A 24957-nucleotide genomic window follows, 5' to 3' on the forward strand; every position below is an offset into this window, starting at 1 on the left:
TTGGGATCATAAAAGGTCAGAGTGATGAAGATGAGAGATACTTCGCGAAGAAACGCAGCGGTGAATCCTCGGCACTTGTGAGTCAGTGCGCTTTGTGAAAGGAGGGAGCAGGAGGAGAAGGAAGAGGAGGAGGAGGAGGAGGTGGTGGTGGTGGTGGTGTGGAGGGGGGGTGAAGAGTCTGACGGTCCCTGTTGAAGACCCCCCCGAGTGCTGGGCATAACAAGAGATTTGGTGTGTTGTGTTGTGTTGTTGGTGGGGGGAGAGGTTGGATAGTAAAGAGAAAAAGAGACGGATAAAAGTCTGAGAGTGAAGCGGCTAATTGCTTAGTCCGTCCCTCATTACCATATCCAATGCGCGTCCGCTGGACTCCAGCCAATCCTCCCCACCTTCACACGGTGCCATTAATCGCGAGGCATTATTCACTATCATAATTATTATACCGACATGCGCAATCCCACGCACAGCAACGGCAACACGAACAGCAGAGGCAACACCGGCTAATTTCACTGATTTTTTTTTTCTCCTTTCTTTTTTTTCTCTTTTTTTTATACCCCCTTTGCTTCCCTCCTCTCTCCGCTTTTACCAAGACTGTTTGCGAACTTTTTTGGTGTGTTGATTTTCCTTCGCTCTTCGCTGATGTCTCTGCAAAACGCAGAGACAGCAGCAGCAGCATCGCCAGCACTGACGCCAGCAGCAGCAGCAGCAGCATGTCCCGACGCAAGCAAGCCAAGCCGCAGCACCTCAAGTCGGACGAGGATCCCGCACTAGCCGAGGTGATATCCGAGCACGGTGAGTGGATTTGATCAGCTGAGGTTGTCTTTTATCCCAGGTCTTCTTTTCTAACAGGCTGCTGTAGTTGTCCTGCTGGCTGCTGCACGATAACACTGCTGTCTCTCTACTTTGGTTTCGGAGCGTTTTTGTGTGTGTGTGTTTTTTTTTAAAGAAACTCTTTTTCTTGTAAGTTTCACCTTAAATGCAAAGTTTTTTTTTTGGATTCATTTGGATTATTTCTGTGTTTCTTATAAAATCATATTCTTAAATATAGCTGCGATTTTTCCGTTATTCATCTATTTTGATACACTTCTTCTTTCTCGTTTGTTTTCGTCTTAGAAATGAGTTTAACCTGCATCCCGGCTTCTGTGACTTTTTAAAGATTGATGTCAACTAATGTATATAATAGTATAGAACAGTGTACATTAGGAGCGTTTATGTGCTGAAGGCCTTTTCAAAGGCCTGTTTCTAACTTTAAAAAATGACTTAATGCGTCCTCACATGTCAAATATCGGAGTCTTTGCAGTTGACTTTGTGTGTTCATGCGCGCACACCGAAATGCACGCACCAAACTTGCACACACACAATTTGACAAGTTGAGGGGGGGAAAAAATAGACATTCAATTTTAGTGCAATCAAATTCTGATTTTTTGCAAGAAAATCATTTAATTGGTGAAACATTTTTAATTATCTACATTTTTAAAGAATAAAAAATAGTTCACCGCTTTTTTAAATTATTATTATTTTTGCATTCGTGTCTTTTGTCCCCTGAGCGCCTGTCTGGCTTCTTCTCCGTGGAACAAAATGCCAGTTCTGTTGCAGGTCGAAGCCTTGTTTTTGTTATGGAAATGTTTTTGTTTACCCCCCCCCCCCTCACATAAATTTAGCACACTTGATTTGTTCCCTTTTGCTCACAATGTCGACAAGATCGGTTGACAGAGCTCGTCCTCGCCATGTGGAAAAGAGAAAAAAGAGCCTCATTCATCTTTTTTTTATTCTGTGGACTCAACCTTTTTTGCGCAATAGAAAGATCATTATAGAGCCAAAGTCAGATGTTAAGCAAGGTGAAGTGCTGTTGGAATTATAGTAATAGCATGAGAACTGTGGGGATGTTACATGCCTTATATTATTATACAGGAAGCCTTTTTATACACAAGTGTTTTTCAATGTGCAATTTAAACATGTATTTTAATTCTGATATTTTACATAGATATTATAAATGTAGGATAAATCAATATATGAGGTTTTAGATAAATTAATGTAGTCTTTTTTGGAACATTTTCTAAAAATATGATTTTCTATTGTTTTAAAAATGACTTTTCTTAGTATTTGAACTGTTGCGCCTTTTTTATCATGATGTTTCTCATGTTCAGCATCCACCAAGCTTGGTGTTCCCAACAAATCACTGCTATTATTTATACCTTGCTATGTTGGCCAACACACACACACCCACACACACACACTCTCAAACACACACACACACACACACACACACACGGTCACACTCACACTTTGTAGGTCTTCTTTCTAATAGAAATGCGTGATGTAATCTCTGGGGAGCAGCTCTCTTTGCATGGAGGGGGGAAATGCTAGGTGTCACACTGATGACCCTTGTCTCCTTTGTTGTGATTTAGCTTTAGTTGGATTTATGATTTTGGGGATGGGGGGGGGGGGTCAATTTGACAAATTTAACACCCAACATTGTCTCTGCTTCAATGTTGAGATGAGCTGTCCAAGATTTTTTTGCTCAGATACGAAAAACATCCATCAGGTTGCTCGCCTGTAAGATCACGGAATGAAGCGTGACCTCTCTTTACTGTCATAAAATCTGACATTTAGACTAATTAGATGCAGGAATTACATCTTTAACATATATATATATATATATATATATAGTTACAAATTGTGAAACATATAGAAGTGTAAAGATTAAGCCACCAGTAGAAGGAATGAGTGAATTCTAAAAAATATACATACTCTTCTCCTCTATTCTTTTCTCCAATTTAACACCTCCCTGCATAAACAGAGCTATATGTGTAGTGTTAGAATAAAAATACTCACACACAGACTGTGTTGTGGGTAACTTATATGCCATTGTGCTTAAAGACTGGAAGTGGCTGTGGAATGTTCTTGCCCTATCCTTGGCTGGAGCACTTATACTGGCTCGCTTGTTTTCATGCAGGGCAGACGCTGCAGTGAAACAATCCCAAGCCTTTTTTTGGCAGAGCACAGCGAGCCCATACACACTTTAAGATAAACCTAATAACACAACGTCTCATCCAAGGCTATACCTTACGGACGAGCGACGAATGTCAAGGCTGTCATTGTAACGTTGCAGCGTGATCTGATTCTCCCCGATGCCCGTCGCCGCGGTGCAGCTCGTGACGACACTATTGATCGCTTTGGCTTGACAAATCATTGCATATAATGTCGGAGGAATTCTAAAAGTTTCAATCGTCGGCTCGATTTGGACTTAAAATCTATATACCAGTTGGGGAGGCGAGTGGTAAAAGAGGGGCGGAAGGAGTCGAGCGTCCGGAGAGGTGTTCTAGATGGGAGCTGGAGGGCGGCACACACGCGGGGGTCTGAGGTGCATTTCGAGAAAAAAACACGGTTAAGGAGTTGGGTGATGATCTGAAATGTTAGATCACTTTGTGTGTTGAGATTTTTCCCCAAATCTTTTTTTCTTAGAGTGTGTGTGTGTGTGTTCTTCCACTGCTGTCCACTGCAGCTCAGTTAATGTGCTGCATCCCTTAAAAAGATGGAAAAAATAAAATGAAGTGCCAACAAGCCCTTGTCTGGCATATCATCTCCCCCTAGGGCCTTCCGGACACTTGCCCCCCGGGAGGCATGGGGGGGGGGCAGGTTGTGTATGTATGTATGTATGTACCAGTGTGTGTGTGTGTTAGAATTAGGAAAGGGAGGTGGAGGAAGAGAAGGGGGAGGAAGAGAGAGAGAGAGAGAGAGCAAGAGAGAGAAAGAGAGAGGGGGGGGGGGGGGGGGTCTGCTGCTTAGGAGTGCTTTTATAAAGCTTGCTGACTTAACCTTTGTCTAGCCCGGCAAGCCAGGTCCTGCCGCTAGATGTCAAGCTCCCTGTACAATTAGAACATGTGTGCCGTTGACCTTGGCAGCGCAGCTTATACTCGTGTCCTAGAAAGTGTGAACAGCGACGGGCTTTTCATCTCGCCACCACTTCCTCCTGCATCCAGCGTCTTTTGAAGGTGCGCGTGTGGAATGCGTGGGTGGAGGCGTGCAAGATTTGCGGCGCGCGGAGCACGTTCGGTTTCCATCTTGTGCTCACACACACACACACACACACACAGAGAGACACACACACCTTTTTTTAAAGAGGAGTTTCCTATTCTTAAATGTGCCCAGTTAAAGATGGAGATACACAAGATCAATCACGACCAAGACCAGTCACATTTCAGTGTGTTACTACAGTAGAAAACGATAGTAAGAATCTGAGTGTGTTAAGAAGGACGTATTGGTCTTGAATTCATTGAAAAAGGTTGCTTTCAGTGTCTCATTCATTGCAGTATTGCTGAAGGCCGCATCCACTTTCATTCAATGTCACAATCTGTACTGAATTCTCACACACCGTCACTATCTTTCCCTTTTTCTTTTTTTTTTTTTTTGCCTTTCTCTGCAACATAATGTTAGAGGCAGGGTGAGTAGTTATGGGGTGTAAAAAATATATAATATAGTGAGAAGATCCCTGCTGACAGTGACAACATGCTTGTTGCCCACTTCCCCTGCAGTGGGGCTTTGTTTGGCTTTTGTTTTAATCCCCCCTCTCACTATTGGGTGCAGGCCTGTAGACCACCCACACAGTTGTGCCAAAGATGTCTTCGAGAAAAGAAAGCACTCAAATATGGCTGTGTCTTAATTACTACTCAGCACTGAAAACACACACGCACACCCACACCCACACATACACACACACACACACACACACGTATACATGAACAAGTAAGATCCTGATTGAGAGGAAAGACTAGACAAGAGCGAAGGGCTTTTTAAAATGAGACAAGACAGCAGATTTAAGGGATTTAGGAGAAAGCCATCAAGTGAAGAGGTAAAAGAAGTGTTTTTGTCTGTAGATCATTTTGTTTGTTTTGATGATTTTTGGCATTGATTGGTTCAGGAAGGGCTCGGAAAGGTCACGCAGGAGCAGTCTGACAGCTGATTTGCGTCCATTTGATAATGATGGCGCTTTGATTTCTTGGCGTTAAGAGTCTTTCCATTTTAAAATAATAACATCTTTTTTTTTTTTCTTTTTTTTTTGGAGCTGAGGCACATCTGCTTTTAAAAAAGACATACTTTAGACTTTCCCTGTGGCCTGCTGAGGATGAGCCATTAGATCGTAAACTCTCCTCTTCCTCCTCCACATCTCCAGCTCTTTTTTTTTTTTTCCTTTTTGTAAATCCACATCCAGAGAGATAGCAAGGCCATCCTGACGGGTGACACAGTCATCTGGAGCGAGTGCCGTCATTGAATACTGTATTGCGAATGCTTACACAAACAAATCGTTAATGTTTTGGCTGCTCCACATCTGCAGGCAATGACAAAGGCCCCTCTGTTAGTGCAGATATGACTGTACCACTCTGCAGTAGGGCTGACCAGGCCGATGACACACACACACACACACACACACACAGAGCTGTGCGCGTATGACGCTCGAGTCTCTGCAGGTCTGAGGACGCGTGGAATCACTCGAGGAGATGATTTATGCCATTAAAGCCACAGACATTACAATACCTGAGACTGAGCAAGAGCAGAAATAAATATAGTGGAGTTGGTTTTTTTAAAGATTTGGGTTTTTTTTTAAATTACAAACAAACAATAAACCTTTAGGAGAATTTACAATGTGACAAATGGATGGATTATTTTTAAGAATGTGAATAAACACATTTTTAAAATGCGCTATCAAAAAAATGATTTTAAAGATCTCTTTTTCTGTGTGCTTCGACTCATCCATTAATACATTACTGAATCAAAAAGCAGCAAAGTCCACACAATTTAAGAGTCAAAGTTTAAGTTGGAAATGTATTCCAAAAAAAAAAGATTATATATGTTATACAATAACTGAATGGAAAATAAGAAACTGGCACAAGAATTCCTTCATTGTAAAACCTGGCAGGCCTCCTTTTTTTTTTTGCACCCCTCCGCCTCTCTCCTCGTCCAACTTGGGCTGGACCTACAAGTGATGCATCTCTCTTTAAGGGTCCTAAGCTATCCTCAGATGCTTAAGAAGAATGCATTTTAAAACAGACAGAAGGAGGGGCGCTTCTAGGAAGGCTGTAAGTGCAGTCGCTTTTTTTTTTTTTTTTTTTTTTTTTTAAGAGAGATTACACTTCTTACTGCTTGTGCTTATGGGAATCAAATCACACACATCATAGTCTGGCAAAGACATTTTGAGCTGCAAAAAAAGTTGAAATCTAACAAACAAAATCCTTAAAATAATCTTTTTTTTCCCCATGACACAAAGCTGACTTTACCTTATCGTGGAGTAAATGTTACCAGTGTCATTGTCTGTGTGTGTATTCATTAAGTGAATCTGGAAATGGTTAAGAATGGGAGAATTTGTAATTGCTCAATGCTCCGCTCAATGCACGGCTCTGTGGCTTTCACAGAATCAGTGGAAAGCATGAATACCTCATCTGATATAATATGTCAGATTAGCGGTTTCAGTTAGCATGCCAAAGATTGCTGAGCAAGATAGCGGACACACAGATTCAATGTCTACAATCCCTCCATTGACCGCGTTCAGCTTAATATTTGCATCTGAGTAAATGAAGACTCTTAGAGGAATGAAAAACGGATTGGATTTTCTTTTTCTTTTTTCATCCCTTCCTTTCTCATGCTATAGGAAAATCAATACCCCACCCCCTCTCACACACACACACACACACACACACACACAAACTCTCTCCTTTTCACTGTCTTGCAAACACACGCCAACCACAAAATGTCGCCTTCATACAGCTGCTCATCACGATGGCACCTCACTGTTTGGTTGGCACCCAAGCTGGTTGTGGAAGAGTATCAGGTGGTGCACTGGTGTGTCTCGCATTGTAACATATTGACTTAATTGTACCGATGTTCAGACTGCGTCTGATTTTGTGAATTTGTCCTTTAAACTTTTTTTTTTTTCCAAAGGCAGAGTGCACATAAATTAGTCACAGCATTTTTTTTAGCTATTTTATATAAAACAGTGAAACAAAATCTTCACAATATTCTTTTAGGTGCCATTATAATGCATTTTGCTACTAAATTAGAAAAATTCACATAGGAAAATATATTAAAAAACTGGATTTTTTAAAAAATTCACAAAAAATAATTTAAAATAAGAAAAAAGCAAATTTTGTCTTTTATTTCAACTTAAAAATGCAGCTCTTCACAGGGTAGATTTAACAAAGTAGGCCTGAGCATACACACTTATTCACACACGGCAGGCATTTTCAGTTTCAGAAAAAATCATGCCTACATGTGTATATGTGGCCTTTTAAAAGGTGTATATCTCTATACATATGCATGTAATTTACGTGTCTAGATAAGTGTGCGAGGAAAAAAAAACATGCCTTTGTGTGTGTGTGTGTGTGTGTGTGTGTGTGAGACTGTGTGTGTGTGTGAGGTCACAGGCATACAAAGGCCCCCACTTGTAATTGTATGAATGAATAAAAGAGATTGACAGTAATACCATTCTAATAACTAATCAGCTCAACACAATGCCTACTCATTTGTGTTGACCTTTCAACCCTCAATTATGGAAATGAGTTCTGCTGTCCGCTGCTGGGCTAAGGAGATTTTCAGCCTGCTGTCACGTGTCGCTGGAAATTTTCAGCCTCTTGCTTCTATTCACTTGTGGATATTTGTTGTGAATTTGGTGTTTTTTGGTGATGTTATTTAAGAGAAATGTACAAAATGACCAATTAGATTTTGCGTTTTAATAGAATTTTTATATTGGGTTTTACAGGCTGGTGAGAAGAAAATCAAAGGGTGGAGGTGACATTGATAGTAAAATGTAGATATAATACACATCCAAAAAAGAGAAGCAGATTATATTTTACAATCCTTTAATTATTTTTCCCCCTCTAATTTAACCTAGCAACATAGACGATTAAGTAAAATAATATCTTGTTGTGTCAGCTTTGCCCCCAGTGAGGATGGGAACATGGAGCCTGTCCAAAGCCTTTCTGTTGGTAATTAATAAGCTACAGACACCAGACCTTGATAGCTCATGCCCCCTTTGGCCCGAAATTACAGGAGGAGTGACGAATTTTTGTACTAACGAGTCACTGTAATTGGCACAAAAGCTTCATGCCTTTAAAATGAATTGTGTGCTTACTCACTTACAAAGCACAGTAAGACCTTTAATGTTGTATAAACATGTGCAGTCTGTAATGTGAAGTGTTTCCTAGTAGTTTTTAGAGGTAAGGCCACCCTCAAAATCTCTTTTTATCTTTTTAATTCGTAGCTTAGGGTGGTAGAGCCTATTGAGTGAGTTGCACTCCTATGATTAGTGCAAACAGTGAAAATAGAAATCAGTGTTTTTATTCAGGCATGTTCCTTTTGGGACTTTTAGTTATGCAATCACATACACACAAATAATTATTAACTCAGTTCCAGCTTCTTTAATAGTGACTTGCATCGTTTAAACTATAATAGAATCACCTAAGAACTTAACCTTGTTTTAGAGCAGTTTTTTTTTCCCTCTTTTTGTGAAATAAATCACTTTCATTTGCAATAAATGCCTATGAAATTGTCTAAACATTTTTCATAATGTAAAGTGTATAGTAAATAGTTTAATTTATATATGAATAGTTATATAACAAGATATACAGTGGGTCTCTGAGTGGAACTGAATATACTCAAGACTGGAATAAAGTATGTGGCGGATGCTGTGGCGGTGATAGAGCACACGTCCTATGAAAAGGGCATATGTATACAGCCACAAAACCACAGACACACACACACACAGTAATGATACTCAAACTTTTTTTTTTTTTAATACATAAAAGGGAGGCTGTTTTTACATGGTTTTGATCAGGTGTGAATTAGGTCAATGTTCAGAGCCTGCAGCGGCTTGTTTGACTCTGATGGTTGCATGTGGAAGAGGAAGTGGCTTCCTACAACTGTGATTAAACATGTGTAACTAATCAGAGACTTTGCTGCCATCGCACTAGCATGTAATTTGTTGAGTCTTATTTCTGATAGTATGGGAGAGAGGAAGAGAGAGAGGGGGGGGGGGGAAAGAGACGGAAAGTAACTCTGGGAATTAGTTTAGTGAGAGAGAATGTTTTTCATTTCAAAATAGGCAGGATTTAAAAATAAAGATATTCCTAGTGTAATAGATTCAACAGATCTCCGCCTTTACCTTTAACAGCACAATTTTCCTGACGTCACAACAACAGAGTATTCCAGTGTAGAGTCCCTCGCTTACATTCAGGGCTAAAGAATTACCATTGCAATACCAAATGAAAAGGCCCAGGCATTTGAAATTCAGGTGGAAATGACTGGGCTGGATAGCAGAGGGGAATCCTAATGGGGCCATCAAAGTCCTGATTTGTACCCAACAGACAAGGCAGCCGTGAATTGTATGAAATATTGGAAATCAATAGGTTCTATGGAATTTCATTAAGCGGCAGTATCCACAATTGATAGGCCCTCATAATTTGATGGATTGCACAAAGAAAATTATTAGCTGGCTCTATGGAGAGAGTGTGAATGCGCAAACCTGGGTCTTGAGAATTGGTGAACTAGGGCAATTTGTTCAGAGTAAAAAAATAAAAAGAATATTGATTTTGGTTATGTTAAAAGAGAGAGAAAAAAATCAAAGGTTAAATTCTTTGCAGCACTGCACCGCAAAATATGTGTGGATTCTTTATTGATTATTTATTCATTAATCCTTAATTCTTTTTTTTTTGCTCCCTCCTCCCCCTTTCCCTATCCCCTTCCACTCACCTGACCCCCCCCCTCCCCCCTTTAGCCCGAGGTGAAGTGCTGGAGGATGCTGACAGCGGGAATGAGAGCCGCAGTGGCAGTGAAGAGACCCATGTATGTGAGAAGTGTTGTGCCGAGTTCTTCAAGTGGTCAGACTTCTGTGAACATTTAACAAGCTGCACCAAGAACCCACTGGTGCTCATAGTAAATGACAATGAGGAGACTCCTAACCCCTCCCAGGAGTATCCCACAGAGCCCTCCCCTGTACCCAGCTGCCCTAGTGAACAGGCTGACAGCGAGGACCCCAGGGAGGGTAACCACAGTCCTGCCGGTGAGGGGGATGATGTCCCAGAGACAGCAACCTTAAATGGGGTCAATGTCCTAGAAAAGGACGATGAGCAGATGGAGCTGGAGCTTTCTCCTGAAAAAATCATGGATCCTGAAGAGAGAGATGTGACATCTCCTGAGCCAGACGGCTCGCTACCTCAGCTCAATGATGTCGTCCCCTCCACTGTTACAAGTTACGCCATGCCAAGCACTAATGTTACCTTGGAGACTCTGCATGGCACCCGGGTCGCAGTTGCCCAGTTTTCACAGAGTGTGAGGGCGGCAGCAGGCAGTGGGGCTTCCACCATGGCTATTCCCATGATCCTGGACCAGCTGATGGCCCTCCAGCAGCAGCAGATACACCAGCTGCAGCTGATAGAACAAATACGCAGTCAAGTGGCTCTGATGAACAGACAGCCTGCCTCACAGCCTGCACTCAACCACCATCACAGCACGGCTGCTGGAAACCAGGGGCCTGTATCTTCCTGTGTCCCCCCTGTCGCAAGTCAGCTTCAGCTACACAACTTCATCACTCCCCCTGTCCATCAGCTTCCTGTTAGGTTGCCAGCCACACTCAACAGCCAAGGTCCTTCACCTCTGACCTCAGCAATAGAAGGACCTCTCTCTCAAACACCACAAAGTAGCAGTCAGCAGTCTAACCCTTCAATTCCCAACACATCCTCAAATAATTCAGTGTTTCCTCCGCCCACTGGCTCTGGCTTGTCATCTCTACTTCCCTCCTGCTCATCCTCAGTCACGAACAACAACATTAGCACGAGTAGTAGTGTAATAGGAAGTGGTGGCATTAGCAGCAGCTCAGCTCTTCCCAGGAACTCCACCACCCCTCCATCACTCAGCCACAACAGCCTCCTGAGCTCTGCCTCCAGTCTACCACTGATACCTCACAGCTCGTCGAGCAGCGTTATCTTCCCCAACCCACTGGCCAGTATAGCAGCCACAGCCAATGCGCTCGACCCCCTCTCTGCTCTGATGAAGCATCGCAAGGGGAAGCCCCCAAATGTGTCTGTGTTTGACACTAAGCCGAGCTCTGAGGATCCCTTCTTCAAGCATAAGTGTCGGTTCTGTGCCAAGGTGTTTGGCAGTGACAGCGCCCTACAGATCCACCTGCGTTCGCACACTGGAGAGCGGCCCTACAAGTGCAACATATGTGGTAACCGTTTCTCCACCAAGGGGAATCTTAAAGTCCACTTCCAGAGGCACAAAGAGAAATACCCACATATTCAGATGAATCCTTACCCTGTGCCAGAGTATCTTGACAATGTGCCCACAAGCTCAGGCATCCCATATGGTATGTCTTTGCCCCCAGAAAAACCTGTCACCACATGGTTAGACAGCAAACCGGTCCTCCCTACTGTTCCCACCTCAGTCGGGCTCCAGCTACCTCCCACACTGCCTAGTATGATGGGGGGTTTTGGTGAGTCTCCAAACCTCACTCCACTCAACAGGTCCCCTCAGAGGCCCTCTCCACCCTCAAGTGAATGTGCATCTTTGTCCCCTAATATCATAATTGACTCTGGCATGACCACTACTTCACCTTCTCCAAAACCCAGCCTAGGGATGGACGCACCTCCTCACTTGAAGCCTGAAGGTGTTCTTCTGCCCCCAAGCTGCTCTACTCAGCTAGGGGAGAACACCACCACCACACCTACAGTAACTCAAGTGGTCCTTTCCACTACCACCACATCGTCCTGCAGTGCCCAAGTCACTGAGCCCATCACTAGCCCCAACTCCATTTCCAACCCAGTCTCCCATCCTGTCCTCCCCATGCTTTCAGACCAATTTAAGGCCAAGTTTCCCTTTGGAGGCCTCCTAGACTCTATGCAAACCTCAGAGACGTCAAAGTTGCAGCAGCTTGTCGAGAACATTGACAAGAAGATGACTGACCCCAACCAATGTGTCATCTGCCATCGTGTTCTGAGCTGCCAGAGCGCCCTGAAGATGCACTATCGCATCCACACTGGCGAGAGGCCTTTCAAATGCAAGATATGTGGGCGGGCATTCACCACCAAAGGAAATCTGAAAACACACTTTGGTGTCCATAGGTCCAAACCCCCGCTTCGAGTCCAGCACTCGTGCCCTATATGTCAGAAGAAGTTCACTAATGCTGTTGTGCTGCAGCAGCACATCCGTATGCACATGGGAGGACAGATCCCCAACACTCCAATCCCTGAAAGCCTCCAAGAGATGGACATTGACCCCTCCTTTGATGAGAAGAGTTTAGATGCGATGAGTAATTATGATGATGACCTTCTGGATGAAATGGAACAGGCTATGGATGATGAAGTTGACTTAAAAGAGGGAGAAGTGGACCCATGTAAACCTTATTCACCTGGGAGTTCCCCACCAACTTCGATCATCTCCAGCATCGCTGCTATGGAGAACCAGATGAAGATGATTGACTCCACTGCCAACATGGCCCGTTCATTTGGTCAAAAGCCCATGCTAAATGGCAGCAGCTTTGGAGGAGAGACTGATTGCTTTACCACTGACTCCTTGTCTGCAATGGGGGATGCTGAAGGTCAAAGCTTGGGCAGCCCTGCTTTGTCTGAGTCCTCTGACTCTTTGCAGCATTTGTCCCCAGTTCACAGCCATTCTGAGAGCCAGCGATCCAAGTCCCCAGCTACACTCAACAATAATAACAGCAGTGCCATGACAGCAGAAGAGGGCCAAGAGAACAATACAGCAGGCTTGACAACAGTTAAGTCGGAAAAATCAGAGACCCCATCTCCGCTTTCTGCAACTGAAGGCACTGGGGCCCTTGACCTGACCGCCACTCAACCTGGCAGGCACTTTATCAAGGAGGAGAGCCACTTCAACATGCTGTTTCTAAACAGAGATCGAGGTAAGCAATTAACACAATCTACTGATACTGAAGTCATTATATAAAGTGAATTTAATATAGATACAGATTTAATGTGTAGTCATTTCTAAATAATAATGTAGTCATACACACTATAATGGTATTGTAACAGTTTCGAGTGAGTGTGATTATGGATTTTTAACTGACTGAATCAGACAGCTGATTTGGGGCTCCCAGATTGCAAACTTACCCCGTTCAGTTTTAATGTTTAAGTGTTCTAATATTAATTTGACCTCTTTTCTTTCAGGTCTAAACCCTCCAAATTTGGCCAGCACTGCGTCAAACATGATCAAAATGGAGATGAATGGACACGGCAAGTCAGTGTCCCTGAGCGACAACTCTCACCTGCCTGTGGGCATCCAGGTTCCTGCTGCAGCGCCCCAGACCACCATGAGCCCCAGCATCAACCCCATGTTGGCTCCCCCGCCCCCACGACGCACTCCGAAGCAGCACAACTGCCACTCATGTGGGAAGAATTTTTCTTCAGCCAGCGCTCTGCAAATCCATGAGCGTACACACACTGGGGAAAAACCTTTTGCCTGCTCCATTTGTGGAAGGGCTTTCACCACAAAGGGCAACCTGAAGGTATGTGCCAACTTGATATTGCACCAAACAGAACTGTATATAAATGGAGTTGTTCCGGTTGCAAATATGCTTAGTATATAACATGTAACACTCTAGAATTGATTCAGGCTAAAGACCTTTAGAGTACTGTATACACATGTAGTTAAAGGGGTAGTTTGCATTTTTTTCAAGTAGGGTTGTACGAGGTTCTTATCCATTTTCAGTCTATTACCTTCAGTAGATGGCAGACTGCACCCCTCCAAATTGGAGAAGTAGTACGGGCACAGAGGCAAAGCAAAGTATTGTTGTGCACAGAGGCAGCAGCAAAACGTAGCCACCTTAAAAAAAAAGGCTCACCTAAAAAAATCAATATCAGTTTAAGTACATGCTATATTTAGAATATGTTCACCTTGCTGTGAGATAGCCTATTCCTTTGGCACCAAATTTTCATAACTGTAGAAGTTCTGTATTCCTACATATGCCGCACTCTGTATTATGCCGCAACAGCACTGTCTGACCCAAACAGCTGATTTGTAGTGTAATTGCATTAGATGGTTCTAATTTAGGTGGCTAAAATATATTTTGCTCTTGGCCCTGTGTACAGCAGAACATTGCTTAGCTTCTATCAGTACTTCTGCAAACTGGGGGATACAGACTGCAATTTGCTGCAGATAGTACCCTGACTATGCTTAAATACCTCATACAACATGAATTATCCCTTTAACATCAATACATTTCAGATGTAAAAATGCACATTTAATTTGAACTAAAGAGTTTCATATTTTCAAATATCTTTTTCAAATAAAACATAATTTTACATGATTTAAATATCAACTAAGGCTGAAATGTGTATAGACTGCGGACGCACAGGCGTTTCCATTCATAGTTTTTTTGGACGTCTGCGGACACAGCATGATAACTTTCCAGAGTTGTAAAATTCAGTCTGTGAGTATTACAAACCGCTGTGCACTGTTTTTCTGATCAGCGTTTAAACGCAATAATCTGTTACTCCAACTGGACTTGCTTGGATCATATTTCATTTTCTCACCAGCACTTTAAACAACAAGCCCACACCAACACAGCCCCTTGTATTGTCTCACAGAGATGTTTTCAGTCTGAATGCAGCTGAAGAGTTCCTGTAAGGTGATATAGAAAATGTATAATATAATAAAAAAACAGGAGAATAGGAGTACAGCACATACATGAGACAGGCATTCCTGTTCCCTTTACTCATTCTACTCAGAGAACCAGGGTTACACAAGTAACCTAAAGTTTGCTTTTCTAGTACATGCGCAGTTAACACACAAATTTTGGGCTGCACGCAGATGTTTATTGAAGAGTCACATTTATGTCACGTAGACATTGCGGACGTGAAAATTATGAATTGGCCCGTAATGCTTATGTGATATTTGTGCATTTAATGTAAATAAACATCCAAATGTGTTTTAAAATAGCATTTTGATGTACCACCAAATCATCCCAAAAGTGTGCGCTGCTCAGTTTTGACATTTTTATAGCCTTTTCACTTTGTTTGTACGGAAGTAGTATTTGCCTTTGATGTAGTATCTTCAGTTTACAGTGACACTCATATTGTTTTGTTTGATTTACTTGCTAATTTTAGGTTCACATGGGAACACACATGTGGAACAACGCTCCAGCCCGAAGGGGTCGGCGACTGTCCGTGGAGAATCCCATGGCCCTGCTGGGTGGGGACGCCATGAAGTTCAGCGAGATGTTTCAGAAGGATCTGGCCGCTCGGGCCATGAATGTTGACCCTGGTTTTTGGAACCAGTATGCAGCCGCTATCACCAACGGCCTGGCCATGAAAAACAATGAGATCTCAGTGATCCAGAATGGAGGAATCACCCAGCTTCCTGTCAGCCTCGGTGGTGCAGGAATCACTTCATTGGGAGCCATGCCTGGAGGAATGGACCGTGTTCACACTGGCAGCAGCCCTCCTATGTCTGGTATGGAGAAAGCTGGTCTGGAGGTTGGGGCCAGCCGCCCTTTCTCCAGGTTTATGGAGGAGAACAAAGAGATTGGGATCAATTAAAGAGACTTTTCTGTATTATTCCAAGGTAGGCGATGGCAAAGACTAAGAGTCTGATGACAAGGAAATAAACTGCTGATCCAGTCTAAACTCATGCGTACTATATTATGTACAGATTAAATATTTTTTGTTTGGTTTTGGAAATATAGTATTTAGTATTGATTAGAGGTCTTTGCCTTTCACCCATTCCCTCCTCACTTGATATTTCGCCTATACGAAGAATACTTTGTCTCTTGTTTGAGAATATGTCGTCTTGCAAGATTTGCATGGTACTTGGTTTTCAGTATGTTTGACTGCTTTTATGAATTCCTTTGAAACCAGGATCCTGCCTCATTTATGATGGGGAAGCATCTTACGGGACTAAAACAGAAAAGAACAGAGATTTGTTTAAAGACAGTCTGGCCTTTGTCTGGCAAACTTGTTTATGATTGCTCTTTTAAATTTAAAAGGGCCATGGATAGGCTGAAGAAAAGACTGAAGTATAGTGTTTCTGTGCTCGCCTGATTTTTTTTTTCTCATGAACAAGAAAACTTGAAAAAAATAATGTTTGAACTATTTTAATCTTTACATTTAGTCTCCCAGCATTGTCTTATAATATTGTCCTGTGTCTTTAGTATTTATGATATTGACAAAAAAGCGGGTATACAAAAATATATTTAATGGCCCAAGCATTTTATTGATCCATTTTTTTTCTAAACTGCAGGCTTCACTGATGAATATCTCTTTCAATAAAACAGTATCTCGTTTGAGTTGACAACAGAGAAAAATTGTAGGTTTTATTTGGATATCTGTTGAGATTATGTGTATCTCGTTCCATGCACATGTACATGTACATGAGGCTAGAGATATCCGAAGCTGCTATGACCACAACCCTGCTTTTAACCTTTGTAAAAAAGAAAAAAAAAGAAGTGATCCTTTTGAAGAAATATCTATGTATAGAAATACAGACAAATCTAAAACAGGTATGCATATTTTGTATCACATAAAAATAGACATCATGAGTTGAGAGTATTTGTCATGTTTGTGAATGCACTTTTTAAAAACAAGACGTTTTGTCTGTGAGTTACCGTTAACCTTTTGACTGAGCTATCTATCACGTGCTGTTTTCATTGTTTTCAGCGTACCACTCCTACAATTTGCAGTGTCGGTTCTCTGTTATTGCATCTGTGCTACTCGTCAGAGTGCAAACTCATCACTCAATCAAAACCTTCTTAAATAAAAAAAAAGAGAACAGGTGTGTGTTTGAATGGTTTCCTTATCTGCATCATGTTTCCCCTTTTTCTGTCACCCTTTCATTTCCATAAATTAAAACTGAGATACCAAATACATTTAATCAAATCAAGGTGACAAGGTGTCTTTTATCATTGTAATTATTATGATTTAAACTTTTTTTAAAGCATATTCAAAATATTGTTAATTGTTTTAGAGATAAAAAGATGAAGGGAGAAAAAAAAAGTCTCTTTTTTTAATGCGGGCCTAATTGACAACCAGAGTTTCTTACCGAATTCAAAAGCAATGAAATGATTAATAAAATTAAATATGTTATGTAAATTATTTTTGAAATAATTATTATTTTAATTAATGGCATTTGTATTTATTAATTATAGTATTTAACTATTAATAAAGCATTCATTTGTCATTGTGGAGCTTCACTGAAAAATGTTGCCCATTTATTTTCTCCTCTTATGAGTCACATTGCTCTTTTAACAACAGCTCACTGATATTGGTTTGGGAACAGCTTCCCTCAAAAATACCCATTAAAAATAATTAGATTTTCTGCCTTTTTTTTTATTGTTGCTGCTTTGCATGGAATTCTATTTAAATTGGGAAAAGCGTGTGTATGTGTGTGTGTGTGTGTGTGTGTACAGATAAATAGTGCATCTATAACAGCACATGTAATTGTAAATACCATAACAATATACTTATAAGGGAAATTTCAGCAACATAGTGTTCTATTAAGTTTGCAAAATGTATTGTATTATGGACAATCATTGTTTTTTAAACATAATACTACCAATAATTACTAACTGTGTGGCAAATAAATGAGGCTTTAAACTGAATGCATACAATATCCATACAATGGAATGCTGACAAAGGATGACGTACTGATAGTAACACCAAACTTGCCGTGACGTCTGAACAAGTGTGTAACACAATAGGAGATCAGGAAGTCACACGTGAATGTGTGAGACAATCTGAGTGCCAAGATGTTTCACATCAGAATTCAGACACCTTCCTGTAGTGCTGCGGCAGTGTGTCAGACCGCTCCGTGTCTGATAGTAATATATGCCGTTTGGGATTCAGTTAAGTCATCATATGTGTGTATGCGTGTGTGAGCCGTAAAGGGATGGTGGTCTCCTTGCAGTGTTCCCTCCCAGTGCACTACACTTGACACATGGTCCACATGTGTGCGCACACACACACAGACTCTCACACACACAGGCTCACTCTCACATACAAATACCCATGTCTTCACTTTTTCAAACATTAAAATAACAATGAAATCGAATTTTAGAGAAAAAAAAGTATCCCTGCTGTGAAAATTGCGCACACAGGTACAAGATGAAAGTTCATGCTAACTTTAATCACTGGGAACAAAAGAGGGGTTTTTTTTAGGTCTTATCTATGCCAACCGGACTGGCAGATGTGACTACAGCCTTGATCCTGAATTCCTCACTATAGAAAGTAAGATTACAATAGTTTTAAACTCATTTACATGTCAGATAGTAGAAAATGTCAATAAATCATTCTTAAAGGGGGAAAAAAATCAAATTGTTGAAACCCCTCCAAATCACCAAATCTGACAATCTCAGAATTTCCTCTGTGTTCAATCATCCTGTTAATCTAAATGAATGCCTGCATGGTTTCTAACAGGTGTTTCTGAGCAGCTGCTATATATAAGCTACAATTAATAGACGCTTTAATTACCACAGCTACTGTGGGAACCTCAACAAGTCAAAACATGTAATCATATTTTAAAGAGAAACTGCACTCATATGTAATGTGCAACTCCTATTATAAAACCAGCCAGCCAACCAGCACATTATCCACTGCAGCTGAAAGTGGTGATTGGCCCATCACAGTCCAGCTTACATCAGCTTTCATCAACAAACCATAAGTGTTTATTTTTGTGTTATTTTTCTCTTTGACTTCCACAGACATATTACTTTTCATGTTGATGAATTGGAGTTAAGTCTGCCCTCGGGAGCTCTTCGGGGCTGATCCAGTAATGCTTGCTGCTGTTTGTAAGCCCATTGTTTGACATTGCGCTGTCAGCTGATCGCACAGGCTTAGTCAGTGGAATTGTCAAGTAATGAAGAAATTTCATACTGACTGTTTTTCTCTATGAAGGCACTTATTTTGCTCATATTTGAGTGGAAACGAAATACATTCCATGCATTCTTTGACCCATGTGCTCGTGTTTAAGCAAATGATTTTGCAGACAGCCAGCATACATGCATGTAAAGACTCTTGTTTCACAATCTAAATGCCAATTCTTCTCAAATTTATAATATAATGCAATGGGGTGTTACTGGCGCTCCATATAAATATTTGTGGGAAAAGGGCTGTTTTACCTCAAGTGATTTAAATTAGGATGATTCTCCACTGCAACATGGGGTTACATGAGGTTATAAACTATGACACTGTAGGATTGTTATTTCCAGAAAGAAACCTCAGCATGTTACATAGACCTTTTTTTTTTTTTTTTTTTTGCTGCTGTCATGTTATTTTTGTCCATTAAGCAATACAACACAATGGAATGTCTAACATGTGAAGTGCAATTTCATTTTACTGTTAAAAACAGAATGTTTATGAGAAACCAGGGGAATGCAGACAAGGAATTATTCGAGGTGTGTCCATTTAAGAGGATTTTAACAAGTATAATTTTAGAGTGGGTTGTAAGGATAATTGTCTAAAAGTAAACGGTCTCCTGGATATTTTTTTTTCTGTTTTCTTGAATTTTGGAAGCTTTCCTCTTTGTTCAGCATACAGAGTAAATTGCACAGGCTTTTTTTTTTTGTTTTGTTTTGTTTTGTTTTATCTGCACCTCACTCCTCACTCTGAGCTACCTGTTTGAAGTGAATATGTGTGACATTTGGGCATGGCACAGTGTGAACAGACAGGCCATCATTGGGACGGGGCTGTCGGCTGTTTGTTTAATGCCCTGCCTACTGTGAAAGTCTCCCTGAAACAGGCGCAGTAAATATCCCCATTGATCCAGAGGCAGGGGGCCCTACGATGATGTAGTGGCGAAGAGCCACAGGAGTAAATCTAACCGACAGTAATCCAATCCCATTCTCAAGGCTCTGGGATCTGAGATAGGTGCTTTAAATCCAAAAGTGTGCCTTTTTGCACAATTTCTCTGTCTTTGTTGGTTCTGCTTCTCTTGTGTTTTACTTCCATGCCTCAGCTCTACAGTCAATCCATAGCTTGTTGAGGCAATATGCAAGCCGGTCTTTATATTTGTTTAAATTCAAAAGCTGGTAATCATGATGCCACATATCAGTCTCATGCTCATCCCAAGGCAGATTCCAGCTGACAATCATTTTTGCTTGTTTCAAGCCTTTGCATCCACCTGAAGTACAAAGTCCACATTTAAGAGAGTGTGAAAGGTGTGTGTGTTCCTGCATATGTGATAACACTCCTCAGGTAATCTGTGTTCTCAGCGGACGGTGGAGGGATACGCTGGAAACTCTGAAACCCCATTAGGCTGGAATTTCCCTTTGATGGCCAAAAGCTGCCTACCTAGCGCTTGACTGGTTGCTTGGCTGCTCCGGCAAGTGTTAGTTTTCATGCAGCCTCTCAAGATGACAAAGTTACGCACTCCAGATCCCCTGGAATAGGATTGTGTGGTTTACGAATCCAAATTCTTTCCTGTATGGATTGTTGAGAGTTGCTGATGCATGGTGCACTTTAGCCTGGTGAGCATTTTGAATCATTAACAGTTTGGTACAGTGAGGCATCAACAGTTCGGCATTGCTCACCAGAGGAGATGCCTGTGGTTTACTAGTTCACATCAGAGTTCTGTTTTAATGCATTCTACTGCATGCATCCAACAGTAGTCGGTGGTTTAGCGTAGCCTACATTTAACGCCACTCGCCACAGAGTGAAAATGGAGTGAGAGGGCTTCAGAAAGTTAGGGAGAACATCAGCATTCATTTAAGTCAGAGAACCTGTGTTCTAATGGGAATTATTGGAGGGGAGGGTGTACATCTGAGATGGAAATGGGTCGTGCACTTTTTCTTGTGTGTTAACATGTAGAACTTTCAGCTAACTCCTCCATCTTTGTTTCCATTCAGCAGAAATGCAAGCAGAGAAAGCCCCCCCCCCCCCCTTGACTTTTGCTCACGTCTCATAACACTTTTAAGTTGATACACCTCGCAGGCCTCTATAACAAAGAGGCACTGTATATAAATCTCTGAAAGTCTGACTGGCTGGTCACAAGCAGGTTGAAGGACACTCCTTTCGCCATGTTGCTGAGGTGTAGTCAATGTGGGGGTGGGTTTTTTTTTTTTTTTTCTTGTGTGTGTATGTTAGGTCCTTAAAGAAAGCGAGAATAAAGGAGCACGGGGGTGTTTGGAGGTGGGGTTGTTTTGTAAAATCAATGAATGCGTGGAACATAGCGGTGGTCCACCTGAAAGAGAACGCGTCATCAATTAAACAAACTTGGCGAACAGGGCCAATTCATCAGAGTGCGGCGAGGATCAGCTATTGGGTTCAGCTTCGACGTGACAAATGCCGGACCTCCTCTGTGTGCCCAAGGTTGCCGATCGATAGAGATCATCATTGTGATGTGGCCTTTTATCTCACAACCTGCTCCCTCAAGCTTTATATTATTCCCAACACAGAGATCTCAAAGGAGGAGGAGGGGTGAGAAGGGCACGAGCCTGATTGTATCTTTTATTCTCAGAACGTATGGGCATTATTTGTTCAAGACTGTTTTCATGGCTTTTGATGATCAGCTTCATCCCGTTGCAGGGAAGTTTTGAGGCTTTTTTTATTGGGGTTTCGTACCTGCCGCCGCAGTTTGTTTTGTCTTGGGATTATTCCTCGGAAGATGAATATCAGTCTGGTTAACACGTCGTTGCCCACTGAGGGATTGAATCGTCTCAACACGAGCCTGCTCCCCCCTCAGCGGTACTTATTCAAATGTGTCAAATCCGGCTGAGAGGAAAGCCTCCTGGGTTGCTATTGATCCGTGCCATTATGGAATTCCATGCCAATAAACTGTCATGACTTACTGTAACAGTCCAATGATTAGGCTCCACTTCAGTCACATGACCACCGAGAGCTTCCTCATTATCAAGGGCCATTATGAGAAAATGGAGTTTTGTAATGGAGTTATGCAATGATAAATATTGACTTATTTCAGCTTTAATCGGCTAGTTTAACTGTGTTATTGGTGTATGGGGCCTATAGAATTGCCAGTAATTGCAGTGTTGTTATGTGCACCATGATCCACTCTTCTGACTTTTTTTCCTCAACACTGTTCCTATGTGCAACTAAATCAGACGCACACCGAGTTTAACATTATTTGCCAACAATGATTTCTTAAAATATAATACATTAGAGATTTTTAAGTAAAATGTGTTTTGAGGTGTACAGCCAGAAAGAATAGATCACTTTCAAAAGTTGAGAAAGGTTCTGTTGTTTAAAAAAAAACACTACCTGACAACGAGACACTCAAAATGGAGAAAGGGGCGACAATAAACAGGAAAAAAGTGTCGGTGGAGTAAACAGATCAATGAAGTGCTTTTATTCTTTGCCATATATATTCTCTGCTGCGTAAAACCCTGTGTTTAAGGGTTAGGGCTAAGAACAGCATTGCATGGTTCCTCTGGAATAAAATGAAGAAATGGTAGACATGGTAACTTCATTATAATATGAATATGCTATTATGAAAAAGATTTTGCAGACTGCCACATCAGGCTGGTTTCAGTCTTTTTATATATATGCTAATCTCCTGCATTTCTCAGTCTAACTTTGTGGAAATCTGTTCAGTTCCTTGCAAGTGCTGAAACTTTACACCTGGACTGCGGTGTAAAATATGCATGTGGACACTATCAGTTACATGCTTCTAGCCTACTCCAGCTGGGAGAAATTGAGGATATTACAACTCACTCTGTGTTTCACCAGCCAGCCCCAGTTTCCCAACACTGATTTTAAGCAGTCTCCGCTATCTGCTGTTCATTAGATGAGATTTCAGCCCCGCTAGTAGCTGCGGGAAGGAATAAAGACAAGGCTTGGGAAACTACTACAGCGGTAGCACCTGACAAATATGGCAGTGTGGGCTCTTGTTCTGTTTCTACTGAAATGAAATACGTAGCTGAAAATGCATCTGTTACTGTTTTAACTGCCCAGTTCAATGCAAATCAAATGTTTTTACAGCTACCTATTTATACACACATATATATATATATATATATATATATATATATATAAAAATGTAAGCATTGGAGAATCATGTTTTCACTTTGCAGTTGGTTCATCTTTACCTGCTTGCTCAAGTTTCTCTGAGGCAAATGTATGATGGGAGCGTTACACAAAAGCAATGCATGTCATTTTTTATGTAAGCGATTACAGTGAATATCATTTGTTTTATGTTGTTGCGGTGGCTTAAAGCCACGGGGTACCAACAGAAGAATGAATGATGCAGAACACTGAAATTGCATTATGCCTCAAAGTACAATACACATTACACCGTGCATTAAAATGTAAGAAACCCAGCCTCAGCACATCTTGCAATACCCTCTTGACTCATACTCTTTTTGATGTGGCCAGATTGTGAACGGTACTTGCTGATGTATGGAATTTGAAGAGTTCAGAGTTGTCACTGTCTGTGATTGACATGATGAGAGGATCAATGTAAAAGCCTTCCTGCCAAGCAATAATCCATCCAAACTGATCACGCTTAAAATTGCCTGGGGGTATTGATTACATGTGCAGGCCCAGAAAACACCGTAAGCACTGTGCAATAACAATCAAGTTGGCTAAGGAGGCTGACCCCCCCCCCCACCTCTTTCCTATTTGGCATTTGCTTATTCTTTTCAATTCATATAGCTAGTTCAGTATGCCCCATTAAGTGAAGGCTTTAGCAGATACCGGCATTAACAGTATGAAAGTAAAGCAGTGATGTTAAGATGCGACTTCATGGTACTTCAAAACCAAATGCACAGGACTTAAAACTAATTCTAGTCCTCTTATTGATGTTGCTATATTATTTCATGCTAATTTACAATAAAACATTTTAGGTTAGTACACAGAAGAAGATAGGGTTAGAGTTAGGGTTAGAAACACTGTGAAGGTTCAACAAATGTACTTATCACATCCTGGATAAGAAGACCGATAGAACAAATGAGAAACATTCAATGTAGTCCTTAAAATGTACCTTTCATATTAGTATTTAGAAATGAGTCCATTAAATTTAATAGGAAATAACTTCTTTCCTACTTTGCACTTGCGACAGGTTGAGGACCTGGAAGCGATTGCGGCTATTAGGCACCATATAACCAGCCATGTAATGATGATTCTCACTATGGTCTACATAAGTACTTAAAAAGGTGATAAAAAAGAGATATGGCGTGGCGGCAGGTTGCCACCTTAGCAGCCTGCGATGCAGTATGTAGGACAAAGCTGTCCATGATCACAGTAGACCATTGCATTACACCTTATCATTTCCTCTGGAGCTGAAACTCAAACTGAGACTCATCAATAATGCACCTATGATCTCCCATTCAGAAGAATCTCAATGGCAGATCAAGCTACTGTAGTATCTACTCTCCGCTCACCACATCTACTTCTTCTTGCATACTTTCTTTAAAAATAATGGCCATACATGTAAATTCACTTTACTGACCACAATATCCCCACTAATGAATTCAAATGTCCAGGATACTCATTCAGGCGGATAGTTTTCCGCATAGATTTTCCCATTAGTCCAATGCCTAAGATTCATGCTGTTTTTTTTTTTTATTAAAACCCACACAAATGGATGTCTCTGTAATGAGTTTTTTTTTTTTTTTTTTTCTATGTCGGCCGGGGCAATAAAATGTCAACTGTTGTCTCTGGGACAAAATGATATTCCTGACTACATTGGGTGAGATATGCTCCTCTATTCAGCTCTCTTACTCTCTAACTGAATTATTAAATACACAGAATCTGGTTAAGCAGTGTACATTTTCCTAAAGGTCAGAAAGTTCATTAACTATGGACTGCCATTGATTGTACCCTTGTGTATTTCTCTGCTTGGTAAGTCTTTAATGCTGGTTATTGTGTAAGGTAAAAAGCCTACCTATTAGCCTACCTACCTTCTATCCCTACCAGCAATTAAAGCACATACATGCAAGTAAAATATATTGTATATAAAAGATTTTTTTTCTACATACATCAAGTTTTACCACTTACACTTTGATATAAA

General features: G+C 41.2%; 1 protein-coding gene across 1 annotated transcript; it reads left to right on the forward strand.

Annotated features, from left to right (window-relative positions):
* Positions 1-707: 707 nt before the first annotated feature.
* Positions 708-15542, forward strand: sall3a (spalt-like transcription factor 3a). Its single transcript, XM_053327033.1, has 4 exons — positions 708-789; positions 9764-12907; positions 13173-13510; positions 15111-15542. Exons 1-4 carry the CDS (start codon positions 708-710, stop codon positions 15540-15542), a joined length of 3996 nt encoding a protein of 1331 aa, XP_053183008.1.
* Positions 15543-24957: the final 9415 nt, after the last annotated feature.

This window comes from Scomber japonicus, chromosome 10, assembly GCF_027409825.1.
Source record: "Scomber japonicus isolate fScoJap1 chromosome 10, fScoJap1.pri, whole genome shotgun sequence".
Taxonomy (NCBI): domain Eukaryota; kingdom Metazoa; phylum Chordata; class Actinopteri; order Scombriformes; family Scombridae; genus Scomber; species Scomber japonicus.

What these genes read in the sequence shown, in the direction of transcription:
- sall3a (XM_053327033.1), top strand. Translation starts at nt 708, where the DNA reads ATGTCCCGACGCAAGCAAGCCAAGCCGCAGCACCTCAAGTCGGACGAG. An exon ending in CGAGGTGATATCCGAGCACG is followed by an intron (nt 790 to 9,763) that starts GTGAGTGGATTT and finishes TCCCCCCTTTAG; the next exon opens with CCCGAGGTGAAGTGCTGGAG. An exon ending in CCACAAAGGGCAACCTGAAG is followed by an intron (nt 13,511 to 15,110) that starts GTATGTGCCAAC and finishes TGCTAATTTTAG; the next exon opens with GTTCACATGGGAACACACAT.